The sequence below is a fragment of the Anabrus simplex genome, chromosome 1 (genome assembly GCF_040414725.1).
Source record: "Anabrus simplex isolate iqAnaSimp1 chromosome 1, ASM4041472v1, whole genome shotgun sequence".
Classification (NCBI taxonomy): domain Eukaryota; kingdom Metazoa; phylum Arthropoda; class Insecta; order Orthoptera; family Tettigoniidae; genus Anabrus; species Anabrus simplex.
Window position 1 is genome coordinate 130,633,611 of NC_090265.1, and position 17,983 is coordinate 130,651,593.

A 17,983-nucleotide genomic window follows, 5' to 3' on the forward strand; every position below is an offset into this window, starting at 1 on the left:
CGTTTGAAAGTAGTTTAGTCGCTGCGAGGTGAGTGTCGTATAATTTCTGATTCAAAAAATATTTCTTCCTGTACAAGAATTTAATTTCGTCTCTTAACCATATTTTGTTTGTTTTGTTTTGAGTTTTGAAGTGAAGTCCGATGTTTCTTTTTATTGCTTCTTAGAAAATTAGGTGTCAAGTTAAGTGATATACATTGCTTTAGGAAATCGATGTCTTTGCGTAATTTGGCTATCTTTAATTTTAGGCCTAGATATTGAAAGGCTTTCTGTTTTGCCTGGTAAGCTACATCATTGATGGTTATGAATTTCATGTTTTTGGTCCGTATTGAACAATATATAAGTAATAATAATAATAATAACTTAAATGTTTCCACCTTTTCAATACAATATATTCACAAAATTACAAAATTATACGGTACTAGTTTCGACCCATCTAGGGGTCATCATCAGCCGTATTGGAGCAAAGATCATTTGTGGCGAAATCCTAAGACAATATTATTTTAAAGAATAACAAGTGAAATGAGATGTTATGGTAATAGTTAATAATACAAGGAATATACATAATAAGAGGTTTTTAACAAAGAATAAAGTATAAATGGGGTGTTGTAAAAATTATAATCATGGAAATCAGTAAGTTCTTGTATTGAAATGAAATATGGCTTAGGAAGAGGGCTTAAGGTGGGGCTGAAGGGTGCGGGAGAAAGTGTAATTGTCTTGGAAAAGTACCTTTGATTAAATTTAGGATTGAGTTTAGGTTGGCTGCATTATTGTTTCTGAGGAAAGTGATAAATAGATCGAAGAGTATGTTGGGTTTCTCTGAGATTTCATTGAGATTGTGACTGGCATTAAATGTTTCCACCTTTTCAATACAATATATTCACAAAATTACAAAATTATACGGTACTAGTTTCGACCCATCTAGGGGTCATCATCAGCCGTATTGGAGCAAAGATCATTTGTGGCGAAATCCTAAGACAATATTATTTTAAAGAATAACAAGTGAAATGAGATGTTATGGTAATAGTTAAATTAAATGTACCACCTGTAAAAAAACCTACATCGGGCAAACCGGGAGAAACTTCATTATCAGATACCACGAGCACACTAACGCAATAAAATACAACAAGTTTTCAGCCATCGGCCAACACATGCAAGATTATAACCATAATTTCACCAATATTGAACAAGACATGGACATCCTCGTATTAGCAAACAAGGGCCCTTTACTGAACATAATGGAAAATTACTACATACACCTAGACCAATACTTTAATGCCAGTCACAATCTCAATGAAATCTCAGAGAAACCCAACATACTCTTCGATCTATTTATCACTTTCCTCAGAAACAATAATGCAGCCAACCTAAACTCAATCCTAAATTTAATCAAAGGTACTTTTCCAAGACAATTACACTTTCTCCCGCACCCTTCAGCCCCACCTTAAGCCCTCTTCCTAAGCCATATTTCATTTCAATACAAGAACTTACTGATTTCCATGATTATAATTTTTACAACACCCCATTTATACTTTATTCTTTGTTAAAAACCTCTTATTATGTATATTCCTTGTATTATTAACTATTACCATAACATCTCATTTCACTTGTTATTCTTTAAAATAATATTGTCTTAGGATTTCGCCACAAATGATCTTTGCTCCAATACGGCTGATGATGACCCCTAGATGGGTCGAAACTAGTACCGTATAATTTTGTAATTTTGTGAATATATTGTATTGAAAAGGTGGAAACATTTAAGTTATTATTATTATTATTACTTATATATTGTTCAATACGGACCAAAAACATGAAATTCATAACCATCAATTCATAAAATTTACCAACTTGAGATGTTAAAGTGATGCCTCTATAGTTGGAACATTTCTTTCTTTCTGTCAGGAAGGGGAGATCAACAACTGATTTAATCTTTACAGTTCGTCAGTTAATGGAAAAATACTATGAACACAACCGAGATTTGTGGTTAGCCTTTCTGGATATCAAGAAAGCATTTGATGCAGTGAATAGAGAGAAGGTGTGGGAAGCACTGAAGAAAATTGGAATACAGGATGACATGATACACTGGATCAAGAATTTGTATGAAGATACTCGAAGTAAAGTCAAAACACCTGTAGGAATGACTGAAACCTTTGATATAAAATCTGGGTTAAGACAGGGTGGTGTTCTGTCTCCTGTTCTTTTCATCACTGTGATGAACGAGATTCAGAGAAAAGTTCACCAAAACCATTGGAGGTAAGAAAATGAAAGTTATATTGTTCGCGGATGATATATGCTTGTAGGGAGACTCTAAAGAAGATCTTCAAGGACAAATAAACTGCTGGGCAGAATCTGCTAAAGAATATGGACTCATCTTCAGCCAAGAGAAAAGTGAGGTTATGGTCATGAAGAGATACGGGCAACCAATGGGACACATTGAAATGGAGGGGAAACAGCTACAGATGAATCATCAATTCAAATATCTTGGAAGTGTTATCTCTGATACTGGTTCTATAGATAAGGAAATTTCCCCACAGAATTCAGGCAGGTAGCAACTTTTACAAAATAGTTAAAGACATAATATGGAACAAGAAAATACCAACAAAATGTAAGAGAGTCATATATGAAACTTATTACGTACTAATCCTGACCTATGGTTGCGAAACATGGACCATGAGAAACAAAGATGTTAGTAGAATGCAGGCAACAGAAATGAAATTTGTCCATAGCATGATCGGCAAATCACGGAGGGACAGAGTCCGTAATGAGGAAATCCGCAAGCAGGCTCAAGTTGTAAGACTGCAGGACAAAATAACAGTGCAGCGACTGAGATGGTATGGACATATGCGACACATGGGTGATAACAGATTACCAAAAAAAAATGTACGATCTAAAACTTGAAGACAAAAGACCAACAGGGTGACCAAGACTCAGGTACAAGGACATGGTGAAGATTGACATTCAACAGAGAGGACATACTATGGAAAGCATTGAAGAAGGAGAGAAGTTCAGAGACCGCAACTGGTGGAGAAGCCTCGTTTGCCGACCCATCGCTTAAGGTGGAACGACGTGGGATATGTATGTATGTATGTATGTATGTATGTATGTATGTATGTATGTATGTATGTATGTATGTATGTATGTATGTATGTATGTATGTATGTATGTATGTATGTATGTATGCAGGAGCATGCTAGTGCTCGACAGTTATCGCAGGCATACTACAGATGCCGTAAAGGAATTGAGAAGAAAAGGAAAAACTGATCTGGCAATAATTCCAGGAGGGCTGGCCTCTATGCTACAGCCATCGGATGTTTGTGGGAAATGGCCTTTCAAAGTGGTATTGAAACAGCTCTACACAGAGTGGATGGCATCTTTACAAGTAACTAGGTGGCATCTGCCGTCGATCACGTACCGACACCATCTGGACGAGGGAAACGACCCGAAGGGGAACTCCTATGCAAATGGATTAAGACTGCAGTGGATTGCATCTCCAATGACTTGGTGAGGAAAAGTTTCAAGAAATGTGGAATTTCAAATTCTATGGATGGTAGTGAGGACAACTATATACGGGAAGGTGGCAGTGAACAAAGTGGTGGTAGTTCTGATGACTGATTTGTACACTGAACTAGTTTTATTTCTCACTGTGGTGTTTTCAGTGCTTTTAGCAATTTTGTGACATATTTGCAGAAATTTTTAAAAATTGGTAAGTAAACATGTTATTTACTTTTTTCCAAATTTTGTCGTTAGAAATTTAGGTGTGTAGGTCTTATCCGGTGGCAGATGGGATTATAAGGTAGTTAAAATATTCCATCCAGAGAAGGAAAATTTATTGCATTTTAGATAATTCTTGAGCCATTCTAAGAAAGATAACCAGATTAAAAGAATATATTACACAATATTTTAACTACCTACCAGTACCCTTCTACTGATTAGTGGATGAGCAGAATTGCATTGTAGTACCAACAGTTAATTTACATTGGACCTTTATTATTTTTATTATTATTTATTTATTTATTTTCCAAAAGCTGTTGGTACAATTTGTGAACAGCAGATGGAGAAAGAGCAAGCCCCACCTACACATATGTGTCCCAACCTCTGGTTATTCAGTTCATTGAGGTAAGTAATGGGAATAAGGTTGAAATTATAAATTAATATAAAAATTTGTGTAACATTTACCTCCTTTTCCAGAGCAATTTTACATATATTAAGTTGTTTCCTAAGATTTACACTTTTTCCCTGTTTAAACCTGTATTTCTTGGGCCCCTTGACAAATGTAAATGAGGGGTAATTCTGTATACAGTATGTATTGCTGTCAGTTAATTTGTGGATGTTTTGACTTCATAGTAGAACTGCTAGGAAACTAAAATCTTGGACTACTAAATTTGTGCCCCAGAAAAAGTTATGTAACTACTGTACGGTGTAGTATGTAATTCTTGTTTTATTGCTGTCACTGAGTAAATAATACAGTAAAACCTCATTAAGATGTTTCTGCAGCAGACAACAAAAATGAACGTGTTATGCGAGAAGACGTACTACTGAATATACGAATAAAAAATACCCGACAGGGATATGGAAACACTAGATACGATTTTTTCTGACATGGAAGGCATTTTACATCATGTATCTGCAGGTAGAGTGAAAACTATATCTACCATTTCTCAAGATGAGAGGAAAGTATTAAAAGGTGTGAAAAACATGAGAGAACAAATATGAAAACCTTTTCTGCTGGGGCTTATAAAATAACGAGTCCACTGAACGGTGTGAAAAACACCAAACAACAAACATGAAAACTATGCCAGGGGGCCAGTCAAAATATCCCAAGTATTACTGCAGATCATACACACTCTTTGTAAAACAAATGTTAGTAGAAGCATTTTGTTTCAGAGCAGTGGGTTATAAAACATTATTTTCTGGTCACACTTTTAGACAACGAATTGGAGGTTATACTCGGCCATGTGCAACTGCAACAAATGACTTTGGCCACTATTTTGAAAAACTTCGACTAAGTCTAATTGTTAGAGTTGAAACTTAAAGGTGCGAGTTCAACATTCACGACCTCTGCGCACTTAACGATATGGATGCCAGTCCACTTTCTGAAAAATTTTAATGTTTTCTTCATTACAAAAGAATTTCACTTTTTCCGTATCCATACCTACGCTATCACAAGACAAATATGCACCGCACTAGTCAATTTCACACGATTATGTTCCTAATCCAGATGTAGACTACTGTATCACGAAAAAAAAAAACTTCATTGTACTACTCAACACAAAACAAATAGGCTCACTTTTTGCGTAATCACTCAACTGTGGCGACGGCTCTTACACGAATTGTAAATCACGTTTCTTTCACAAGGGATGAAATATAATTTTCAGGGCTAGGAAAAATGTGATCGTATTAGTAGTACGGTAATAGCGAAAATTCTTTATGCGATAGGTATGTTCCCAATCCAGATACAGGCTATCGTATCAAGCAACAAATATTCGCTACACTTTACTGTACCACTCAACACAAAATCAATTTCTAACTTCTGAACAGAATGCGAAATACAAGCACAAATAGTCTCACTGTATTATTTATTAATCTTACTGCTAACAGGGAAACAAAACTGAACATTCGTGAGGCTAACGGCTTGATCCCCGAAGGTGCAACTTATCCTGTGAAGTTCAGAAATTTAAGGCCTTTTTTCGTAATCACGCAACTGTAGCGACGGATCTTACCCGAGTTGGAAATCACGTTTGTTTCACAAGGGATGACATTACTAATCAGTAATAGCAAAAATTCGTGGCGCGATAAGTGAGGTATTTTTATAAGAGATTTAATACGATGAGAATCGGGACTTCGAATTTATGACGTGCTAAGCGAGAAAACGTGTTAATGAGGAACGCAGTAATGAGGTTTTACTGTATTACCTCCTCTGTAACAGATATGAAATAGATTTTCCCAAATTATACAATGAACAAACATGCAATATCATTTTCACTTGTACAGTTTCATTTCTAGAAGTGATACATGATGTCTCGAAACTTACCTTCTCTTCTTTGCGCTTATCCTCCTCTCCAATCTTTTTACCTATTGCAGTTTCTTCATCACCCACTCCAAAAATATCTGTTCGTCTCTCAGCCAACTGCTTCAAACTAGCCTCAATGGCAGAACCTATCAACAAAATAAGCAAGTAAAACATCTCCAAAAATTCAACAGCATAAGACAAATAAAGAAGAACAAGCATTTACAACTCAGGATTCTGAACAATATTTTCACTAAATACCCAGTTGAGTCACATTCTTATGACTACCTCCTACATTTCACACTGGCAGCGCGTAAGCCATGTCATGGCTGGCAAGGTGGGATAAAGTGTGCATTAAAACTCAGTACACAAATCACTTGTTAGTATCATAGGTAAAATGGGTAATGTGTGAGAGTTTCGAAAAGAGACAACTATCAGCTTTTACGTCAGGTCAGGTTTGAAACAGTGCAGTGTGAACAGTTCATGTTCGGCTGATGTGAAAGTATAAGTGCAAAACGGGCCCCATTATTTATAGCTAAGCGACATGGAAACTGTGGATGAAGCGTCATGTGCCATAGGCATGAGATGCAAACATCAGCAACGAAGGTCTGTGAGGCCAACTAATTTGTTAAGAAGGAAACCATTCTTTTTCAATGTCGAATCAGTTAATATAACATACAAGATTTTCAGTCTATCAAAGTACAAGATATAACACAAAGAACACCATAATATACCAGTAAAATAATACATTAGTAACAGAATTAACATCCTCAGATTCTATCAAAACACTTTTAAACATCAATCAATCAATCAATCAATCAATCAATCAATCAATCAATCAATCATTCATGATATGCAATTAGGGGTGTCACCCAGGTGGCAAATTCCCTATCAATTGTTTACCTAGATTTTTAATAAACATTTTCAAGGAACTTGGAAATTTATAATTGATAATTTAAGACAGTCTCATTTTCATCATCAGATGATATACTGTAGATTCCCTGAAATACTTGTCCCGAATGAGTAAATTTATAATCCCAATATAGTTGGTCCATTGTTGGACATTATGAATTTTCCAGCTAACTCATTCCTAATTATTGGTACCAACATGGAAAATTACCACCTTCTCCTTACCCTCCTCCCTACTATTTTCCTCAACATCTGCTTTAAGCTAATCCCTGGGTAACACTCTACCTCTACATACTTGCCCCTCCTCCCAACACTTCCCTGATCTGACCTGCATACAGATTCCTCATACACTATACAGGAGAACCTCAATTCTCTGTTTTTGGAGGGACCACAGGACAAAAAAAAGTACAATATGGAGAAAATGGAAAATCTGGGAACAAATTAAAACCATCAACCATATAGCTAAACATCACAATAATATTTATAATTATAATCTTACAAAAATTCCTACATAAATTACATGAGTTAAAAATATAGATACTTTAAATTCAGTTTCATCGTGGAAACTATGTCACTTTCCCATGAAAACTTCTTTCATGTCAGTAATTTTGATCAGCCAAGTTTGTCAAAAATATGCTGTCAAACAACAATATTAATGATCACAAAAGTACAGACAAAAATAAAATGGGTTCAGGAGACGAGAAAATATATAGAGGAGGGTGGTATCTGCACAAATGAGATCTTAAATTGAGCAGTGTTTCAAACTAAGATTGATTAATTCATGGGGTTAGATGAACAACATACAAAGGCCAAGACCACCTGGTCAGAAGAAAGGACGACGACCTCCATGAAAGGATGAATAATTCTGGGGAAAGAAGAAAAGACAAACCAGTAAACCAGTTGTTTCTCGTGGTCCAAAGTAGGAGGGGGAGGAGGAGGAAGAAGAAGAAAAGTACATCTGATATACAAGAGCCAAGCATGATAGCGAAACCCCTCTCCCCCCCTCTCTCTCTTTTTTTTTTCCTGAAGATCTTTGGTCACCAGTATGTCTACTAAGTTTTTGTTATTTGGTCACAGGAATGCATACTAAGTTTCTGTAAGTCTTGTACCACATAAATTACCTACTCGACTTCTGAAGGTTATGTTCTACTAAAGAATATAGTTTTGAATGCAAGTATTGATTCTCAAAGTTCTTGAATGCATTATATTCGATTCTGCTCATCACATCTACCACAAACTGAAAAAAATAATCAAAAAATAAGAAATTTATTCATATTTGTGACCTTGAGCTCAGCTTCAAAGCACATGGACACACCCACTTACCAAGCCAGTTCAGATGGGAAATGATACTAATGTTTTAAATGTAAGGCTATGCATATAAAACGACTGAGGGATTTATTAGGGCATTTTAACATAAACATAAAAATACCCATCATATATTCTGGCCAATACAGTAATATCTGAAGACCTCCCATGGTTTAATGTGACATGCAGCATCTGTTCAGGTCACAACAACACAAAGCCTGATGATGCCAGAAGATTGAATGCATCATTGAGGACTGCAGCAACTGTGAAAGATTCACCTTGGGTGAAATGTCAAAATGAGTAAAAGTGCAGAGAAAGTACATTTTGTGAAGACTTTGTCCCACTTACTCAAAAAGTGTGCTGTGACCAACCACAGCAGTAAGACATAAACATAAAAATACCCATCATATATTCCGGCCAATACAGTAATATCTGAAGACCCCCCATGGTTTAATGTGACGTGCAGCATCTGTTCAGGTCACAAGAACACAAAGCCTGATGATGCCAGAAGATTGAATGCATCATTGATGACTAGACTCTTGTTATGAGCAATTTCGACTCCTGTCTGGAAGCCCAGTGACTAGCACCTTGAGAGAAGTGCTGAAAACCAGCTCAATGATACAATCGTAGAAGGTCTGTCAAAAATAAACATCTATCCCTGGATTTTTATTTTTATTTTTTTTTTTTTTTACAAGAATTAACATTTTACAACAAAACTCGTTCTGTTTTCAAGTAGAGCTATCGGAATGCACTCTGTCTCCTTCCAACTGTTGCAACCACTCTACATTGTGACTTCTGTGTGTCCCTACCACCAGGCTGAATGGTTCAGACAGATAAGGCACTGGCCTTCTGACCCCAACTTGGCAGGTTCGATCCTGGCTCAGTCCGGTGGTATTTGGAGGTGCTCAAACACGTCAGCCTCATGTTGGTAGATTTACTGGCACGTAAAAGAACTACTGCGGGACAAAATTCTGGCACACTGGCATCTCCGAAAACTGTCAAAAGTAGTTAGTAGGACGTAAAAACAATATTATTATTATTATTATTATTATTATTATTATTATTATTATTATTATTATTATTATTATTATTATTATTATTATTTGATCAAATTACCACAATGACAGGATGTCAGAAATACTAACTCTTAAGAAAATTTGTATCAGGGGTCCACTTTTCAATACAATTTAAACCTTACACTACAACTGAATGCTGAATTTAGTCATGTTAAGGTTTTTCCTTCCAGTACATGTTTCAGCCCTCATTGGGCCATTCCCAGCTTGTTTGAACAATTGATAAAGACAACTTAAAAACTATGAGAAGGCCTGTGATTCAATTGACTCATTCAGTCTTTTTTGATATTTTCCAAGCGCATGGGCATGGACAACTAGACTCACTCCATCATCAAATGCACTCTGACAAAAAATTATTCATAAATTAAATTTATGGGGAAAATCTCTAGATTCATTAAGATTAAGGCTGGTGTTCGTAGGCTCTCACCCATTCTTTTCAACTGTGTTCATGAAAATGTCATCCGTGAGTGGAGAAACATACTATCCAATAATAATATTAATAGACTGGGCACTGGGTCCAAAGTAGTGAACGTCGACTGCCTTGCTTTTACAGATGATGCAGTCCTAATGGCAAATGGTCTCAACATCGCCTGCCTCTACGTGAACACATTACACGTAGTAGCTGAAGTTGTAGGTCTCCAGATACATTTTGAAAAACTGAAGCAATGATGTCCGATCATCATAATACTACTGCATTTCTTGATACCAAATATAGAAAAAACCAAATGTGGCATTCGTTTTAATATTTTGGAGAAGCAGATTTTCAAGGACCTTGAAATCAGAGATGTAAACTGGCGTCACACATATGAAAATCATCTGTGGATGGAGAGGACAGACTGGAGGCGGCTCATACACAACCGCACCCATCTTGCTGGAGCAAAAAATGATGATGCTAATGATGATGATCTTGGAGAGATAATTTCCTTTAATGGATCAGAGAAAGAAACTCTGAAATATCACGCTAAACGCAGTATAATAATAATTTTGTGTGGCTATTTCTAGCCAAGTGCAGTCCTTGTAAGGCAGACCCTCCGATGAGGGTAAGCGACATCTGCCATGTGTAGGTAACTACGTGTTACTGTAGTGGAGGACAGTGTTCAGTGTAGTGTGCAAGTTGCAGGGATGTTGGGGGCAGCACAAACACCCAGCCCCCGGGCCACTGGAATTAACCAATGAAGGTTAAAATCCCCGACCCAACCTGGAATCGAACCCGGGACCCTCTGAACCGAAGGCCAGTATGCTGACCATTCAGCCAACAAGTCGGACGCTAAACGCAGTAAAACACCTTTTCACCTCTGCAAGTTCACTTATCAGCCCAGATCTATCTCATGGTAGGCCAAATACCACTACAACATCACAGTAGTATGTCCTAAAGCCTTATACAGTCATTGTAACGAACGCTAGTTTAATGAAATGTTCAGAATAGCGACATTATTCTTAGGCCCCTTCCCTTTTCCCCATTTAACATGTGTTAAAATATTTCATTGTAATGAATTTCAAACTTTCAGTATAACAAATTTAAAATTTAGACTTTTCGTCAAAATACAACTGAAATTTATCCCGTTTTAATCGCTGGGTATTTCGCACAACATGCCTCCATACACCTAATACCAGACGGCCATTCTATACAACACACAGGTGAAACTATTCAATTACAAATCAGGGGAAAGTAAGAGTAAGTTTTACTTCCTCTTAAAAAAAAAAAAAAAGCAACAACTCAGGGGAAAGTGAGCAAATGCATCACAATTCTGACGAGCAGGTTGCCTACCCAACAGCACGTGAAGATTATCTTATTAAGTTTTGGCATACCAGTACTGAATGTTCTTACAGTAAAGCCTCGTTAATTCAAAGTCGTAGGGACACAAACACCGGATTTGGAATTAACTGTCAACTCGTAATTCAGAAATGTCAACGCTTGCCACATCAAAAAATATTCTAAGACCTGTTACTGCATGTAATTAACCTTGATTTACAGTTTAAACCTTTCAAATGTCATGGTAAAAAAACTATTTCCAACGAGGTGCATTTACAGTATTCAGATAATGCACTTGGATAGCTCACTAACAAACATAACCTCACGCAATGAAAGAAAAACAAAGCACGACTCAGAGACGAGGAGAAATCTATGCTGGCTCTTGTGTGCAAGTGCTTTATTCATTGGATTACAGTATTGTATGCATTTTATATGCCCTGTACTTGCACGGAAAGTGCCTGACGCCCTTAAAACATTGTGGATTATCAAAGTTTCTTATGACGAGGGGATAAAGTATCTTGCTTCAGTGTGCATTGCAACACAGTACAACGACCACAACCTTTGTACAATTTCCCGGCTGGTACTTCTCTCCTTTAAAATCATAAGTCCGTTTGGGCTCAGCATTAAAAGAAACAATGCAGTTTCATCGGCATTGACAATATCATTCAGTGTGCACGGATTGATTATATGAGCCACGTTTTATCGCCAACAGTCGGCATAGCCAGTGTTCGCAGATTCTGCTTATCAAGTTTTGGTGTACCAGTACTGAACGTCCTTACAGTAAAGCCTCGTTAATTCAAAGTCGTTGGGGCGCTACACTGCTTCGTGATATTGTGGCGTTCCTTAAAACGCTGAATACAAAAGAATTACGACTTCACTCGAACCTAGCAAATGTGAAGCACACTGTAGACACACCGAAGTGAGTGAAAGTGCAGAAAGCTATCCTGTACGTTCCGGAAGACGCGTTCTTTTACAACACACATAAATTTTGAATTTATGTTACTCTGTAAAATACTATTTTTTTTAATGTAAAGGCAGTTTTGAATTAAAAGTCTGAATTTCAGTAATGGGACTGACATTGTTCTTCAAATTACGAATCATCCGTATTTCGAATTAAACAAATGAAATAACATGTAAAACTGTACCTCATGCTGTATTTCTGGGAACAAGATCTTCTTCGAACAAGATTTTGAAATAATCGATTTCGAATTATAGAGGTTCCACTGTATGTAGGATTAATTTCTTATATATAAAAAGAAAATTAAAGCCAATTTTCTAGTAATAAAAATATCAGTATCATCAAATATTGGGGTGCACAGATTGGATTGCGGTATTCGCATTTACAGGATACGGTTCAGGTGCCAATTTTCCATACATGTACGCGAATGGTCGAGCTGGATATTGATTTCAAAGTAATCAATACGAAGTAACACTATTGGCTGGATAGAAACGCCACATTTACAGTCAACCAATGAACGTTACGGTTTTACATCTCTACCTTCACTACTGCATTTCATTTATTCACATCTCATGACACGTTCATTGTTTATCTTTCGTTTGTGAAGCAACGTGTGTATTAGTGTGCCAGTTAACTCGCCAATATGGATCAAAAGAAGCGAAAGCATTTTCTTTAAAAGAAAAATGTGAAATACTTCAGGAAGTGGAGAAAGGAGGAAAAAAGGAGAAATAGCGAAGAAGTATGGCATCAGCCCTTTAACACTAACTACTTTTCTAAAACAGAAAAAGTAAGATAGGGCACAATATTGATGCTGATGCCCTTGGCTCACAACGAAAGAAGATGAGGACAGCAGACTATGAAATTTATACGTGGTTTGACAAAATGCGGACCAGAAACATTCCCGTCAATGGCCTGCTGTTATACGAGTGTACACATCCTTTGCATGTTTGCTTGGATATCTGGAATTCATGAAGAGTACTGGTTGGCTTGATAGGTTCTGGGAAAGATATGACATTTCCCACAAGGTTGTAAATGGTGAAGCAAACAGTGTCCCAAAGGTAGTTGCATCTTCATGGCAGATGGAGACACTATCAGCTGCCTTGAAAAAATATTCCTTGGCGGATATTTATAATGCAGACGAGACTGCATTTATCTACAAATTAATGCCGAACAAAACCCTTGAATTCAAGGCAAAAGCTCAAAAGATCAGATAATGGCTCTTTTGTGCACCAACTTCACAGGGACAGATAAACTGAAGCCTCTCATAATTAGGAAGTTTGGGAAGTCAAGGTGCTTGAAGGGAGTACAACATCTATCCTCTGGATATAGGCACAAAAAGGCATGGATGACATCAGTGATCTTCGAAGAGTAGTAGTTGTGCCTGGAACATCGGGCAAAGGCCGAAAAAAGGAGAATTCTTCTCATCTTTGACAATTGCTCCTCTTACAATTGTGTACCTCGCCATTTGGAGCATGTGAAATTTTTATTTTTGCCTCCAAATACTACCTCAGTTCTGCAGCCACTGGATCAGGGAATAATTCACATGGTGAAGCGGCATTACCAAGTTCGTGTGGTCCAGCATATACTATGTAACATTGCCTCAGAAAGAGACATTAATGTCAACTTATTGGAAACAATGCAGATGTTCAATGCTGCATGCAGATCACTAAAAGAAGGAGTAATCAGGAACTGCTTTAGAAAAGCTGGAGTGGGTTATAGAGAAGACAACATCACAGAAAGTGAAGAGTTGGATGCAGATACAGAGGAGAACTGGAAGCATTTGTGTGAAAAGTTGGAGGTGCCAACAAGTCTAATCTTACCAATTATGTCAACGTGGACTGTGATGTGTTAGTAGAAAAGGAAATCGCTGTAGAAGAGATTGTATGATGATGAGGTGGAAGAGGAAGATGTGCCTCAAAGTGTTCAACAGAGTTTGACTCTTGTGCAGGCAACAAACATGGGACGTAGACTTCAGGATTTTCCTCTGTCACAAAGTGATGTGTCAGAATCTATGATAAATTCAAGTGCAGTGGTTGCTGACTACCTTGAATATTCGTTTGTGTCTGGGAGTGTTCAGAAGAAAATCAGACTTTTTCAAAAAATAAAGTCGAGGAGACAATGTACCTGTACAGGATAAAATTTGAGATGCTGTAAACTGTACCTGTACTTTATATCATTACTTCATGTAAATATACAGTATGTATCCTAATTTTCCTCTCATTCAATAAATACAGTATTAAGGTTTTTTTATGTGCAAATTCATGTTGAAATAGCATAGATTCTTCAACAGATTTAGCAATGGGCAATTTCTTAAGAACTGACTTATTTCAGTATAACAAAATTCCAAGGTCCCCAAAATTTTGTTATACTGGTACTGCTACTGAGCCATATCACAATATGCCTCAATATATTAATTGTAAGACTGAAGCATAATTGTATTAAATATAGCAGAGAGTAGCTGGAGACCAAGGCACAAACCCTGGAAGGCTGTGGCATAGGCACAGTGAACCCCAGATATAACCATTACAAATGTACATTTCAAGTTTGAATTGGGCCGTTGGTTGTGTATTTTGTTGTGTAGACCCCCCACTCCAGATTTCAAACCCAATGACTTCGAGCTGAAGGGGCGGTAATTTAAACCTTGGGAACCACTCGACGACTGCTCCAGGCTGGCCAACTTCGCTATTCCAAGACTGGGATCCTTTGAAATTAAATTGATATCTCTGCTACCGAGCTTAACTCCACAGGTCTAAATATATTAGAAATTATAGAGTGAATTAACAAGCACCATGAATTAATAATAGTCTGTACTTGTGATAAGTTAAATGTTCTGCGCTTTGAAATAAAAGTTCGTTGAGTCTCTAACAGCTGTTAGTAGCCAGAGGCTAATGTTTGCTGGGAAAAAACCGAGTCCAATGGTCTCAGTGAAAGGTTATTTAAACCAGCGTGGAGGGGAAAGCGCTCTCATTCATCTGTGTTCTGTCGGTCTCATTTTATGTGAATACGCAGTCGCTGTGTGAACTGAGCTAATCGTCGGTTGCGTGGACTTGCTAAATATTTTCTTTGTGCCAGTGGTTTTTTTTTTAACTTTGCTGAACGCTTTGCATACAGATTATTATTATTATTATTATTATTATTATAACTGTGAGACTAAATGTAATAAGGGACCGTGAGCTCTTTGTTGACTTATATAATGTTAAATTAAGCCAAGTGTGGCAATGGCAGATATATGAATTTTTCACTAGGTACATTTCAGTTGTGAATTAATCAGATTTGATAACTGAGTGTGTTCACGCAAAACTATATCGCTATCTAGCAATGCGAACTCTCTATACATGTTCACGCATGAGTCGCGATTTAACGTGTGTGTTCTGTATCTACAAATACTGCTGTGAAGAACTGTTGTTGACCAGGAAATACTCCCTTCATTACATGACGTGCAAATCGGACTAACATTTGCACGTTGACTGAAGCAAAGTACAGTCTACCATTCAGGTCAATATCTAGTGCACATGCACGCTAAGCGATCCAGCTGATATCCAGATATTTCATCATCATTCCAGACAGTTCCAACCTCAAGAAGACTGCATCAATGGGATCTCAAGGAGTTGAGATGAAGACTGTTCAGCCCATATTCTGTGCAGTGATGCGCGGCTAACGTAACATGACGTAGTGGTTATGTGATTCGTCGCTGATGGCAGTAGCTGTGAAAGTGAAGTTTCCTTTGTCTTTTTAGCATGCAAAAGTAGTGAATGTATAATAGTTATTGGAAATTTCTATCAGTTGTAAATTGAGTTTAACATAAGCCAGCGAGGTATTTGCTCTGTTTTATTTTTAGCTGTAGTAGTAGGCTACACGCCTTTCAGTGTTGTGTGTTTAAGGACAGTATATAAATAGAACAGGTTGTATTTTCTTTGCATGACGCATGTGCAATTTCAGCTGTAATCTACGGTGCGACAAGGTTCCTTCATCGTTATTAGAGTAGAATCTTCAATATTCTGGGCAGGCAGGTATAAGGAATGCTTGGGCATCGAACCAATGAGGAGTCATATGCGAGGCTCGAAAGGCCATGGATATTGTTTGGGCTAAATGTGTGTTAGATCGGCATGAAGCCGTTATATTTGCCTGGAAACGTAAATTTGAATGTGTTAAAGAACCAGCCTATGAATTAGCTCGATTATGCTTTGGGCTGTGACATTATGTGAAAGAATGTTTTCCCCGTTGTCGAGAAGAAGTCGGCCGTGGCCAGACTTGGTTTATTTTTGTCCAGAGCGGCAAGTAGTTTTGTCACAGCTGATTGTACTGTGAACCCATTAGAAAGAGAGAGCATTCTATGAGTTTACCACTAGATTCCTGGAATATCGCTCCCTCGCTAAATATTTTCTTTGTGCCAGTGGTTTTTTTTTAACTTTGCTGAACGCTTTGCATACAGATTATTATTATTATTATTATTATTATTATTATTATTATTATTATTATTATTATTATTATTATTATTATTATTATAACTGTGAGACTAAATGTAATAAGGGACCGTGAGCTCTTTGTTGACTTATATAATGTTAAATTAAGCCAAGTGTGGCAATGGCAGATATATGAATTTTTCACTAGGTACATTGTTGTTGTTGCTTGTTGTTGACCCATACAGCTGATTTGCCCGAGCCACGTGGCGAGAAATGTCAGAGTGGTGTCTAGTAAAGACACGAGCCTACAGAACCTGTGAGAGTCGAGGTCGACTTCCAACCACTCTATTTTTGACAGCGTAATTATATGTGTGTGTTTATTTCAGGTGACCTTCATGTGTGTGTTTTAGCTTGTATATAATTTTGTGGTTTGTATTTTCATTTTTGCTTTGTCATGTGTGCGTTGTCATATTGTCTGTGTGTTGTGTAAGGGGATTATTAGCCCGCAAGGCTAAATTGAGGGAAGTTCAGGTTCCAATCCTGATCCATTTGCAATGGGATCATGCCTCTTAATAGAATCTGTATACTTTTGAGAGATATGTGAGGGACAGCCCTGAATTAGTGTTGATATGTTGTTTATCAAAATTGTCGGACTGTAAATAATGTTAAATCAAACCAATAACTACACATCGATTATTATGTGCGCATACACACAGACGGTATCAAATCGTGCCGTAGGGCTACTGACGGGGGGGGAACTTAACGGATCAGTCTACACCATAAGCGAATGTAGCGCGAATCCAAATTTCCAGTGTAAATATAGTGTATTTGTGATTTAATTTGTGGGACGTACCCGTGTTGCTTGGTTTGATTTATGTAATTAATTGGGTGAGTGTCAGCATTATAGACCATTTTAGGTCGTTTCATGTTGTTTTTCTTAAATCTGCATATGAATTAGTATGAGCTATATACATGTTTTTGGGATAATAAATCCATTGTACCCGATTACCCGTGTATCATTCAGTATGTATCTACTTTTCCTGTCTATGGGTATATACTATTAGTATGATTTAATTAGAGATCTTCGTGTTGCCCTTTATTTTTCGAACATAACCACGTGTTTCTACCCTGATCTTATCCCAATTTGGAGACAGGAAACGGTGCACTACAAAAGATCCTCAGTCCAAATCGAAATTCTGAGAGCGAATATCGCCAGAGATCACATGCTGAGCTCTACTCTAAATTTGAAAACCTCTCTCTTATGAGGAAGGGATTTCTTATGTTTTATAGCCATTTGTCTCAAATGCTTATCACAAGAATATCTCAAAGAATTTTTGATCTTCTCATAACTGAAATGAACCACTCTATGGGCACCTGCAGATGAGAGGATCTGGCAGGTGTCTCTGAGGCACAGGTTCAAGAAAGAAGTATGTTGAGGACCTGGTGTATACTTGTTAAAGGCTCTTCCAGAAAGAGTGTAAAGATGGTCTGGTGCAAAGTGGTCTGAAGGGTGAAGAATTGCATTCTTCACCAAGACAAAGGAGTACTGGAATACTAATGTGGTGCTATCTAGGCTAC

The 17,983-nt window shown here is 37.3% G+C and overlaps 1 protein-coding gene across 1 annotated transcript in view; it reads right to left on the reverse strand.

Annotated features, from left to right (window-relative positions):
* The window catches only part of Sf3a1 (splicing factor 3a subunit 1), a 164,122-nt gene that overhangs the window by 52,075 nt on the left and 94,064 nt on the right, over positions 1-17,983 (reverse strand). The window contains exon 10 of the mRNA XM_067139124.2: positions 6,029-6,153. Within this exon, the coding sequence (XP_066995225.1) occupies positions 6,029-6,153 (125 nt within the window). The remainder of the gene's footprint in view (positions 1-6,028; positions 6,154-17,983) is intronic.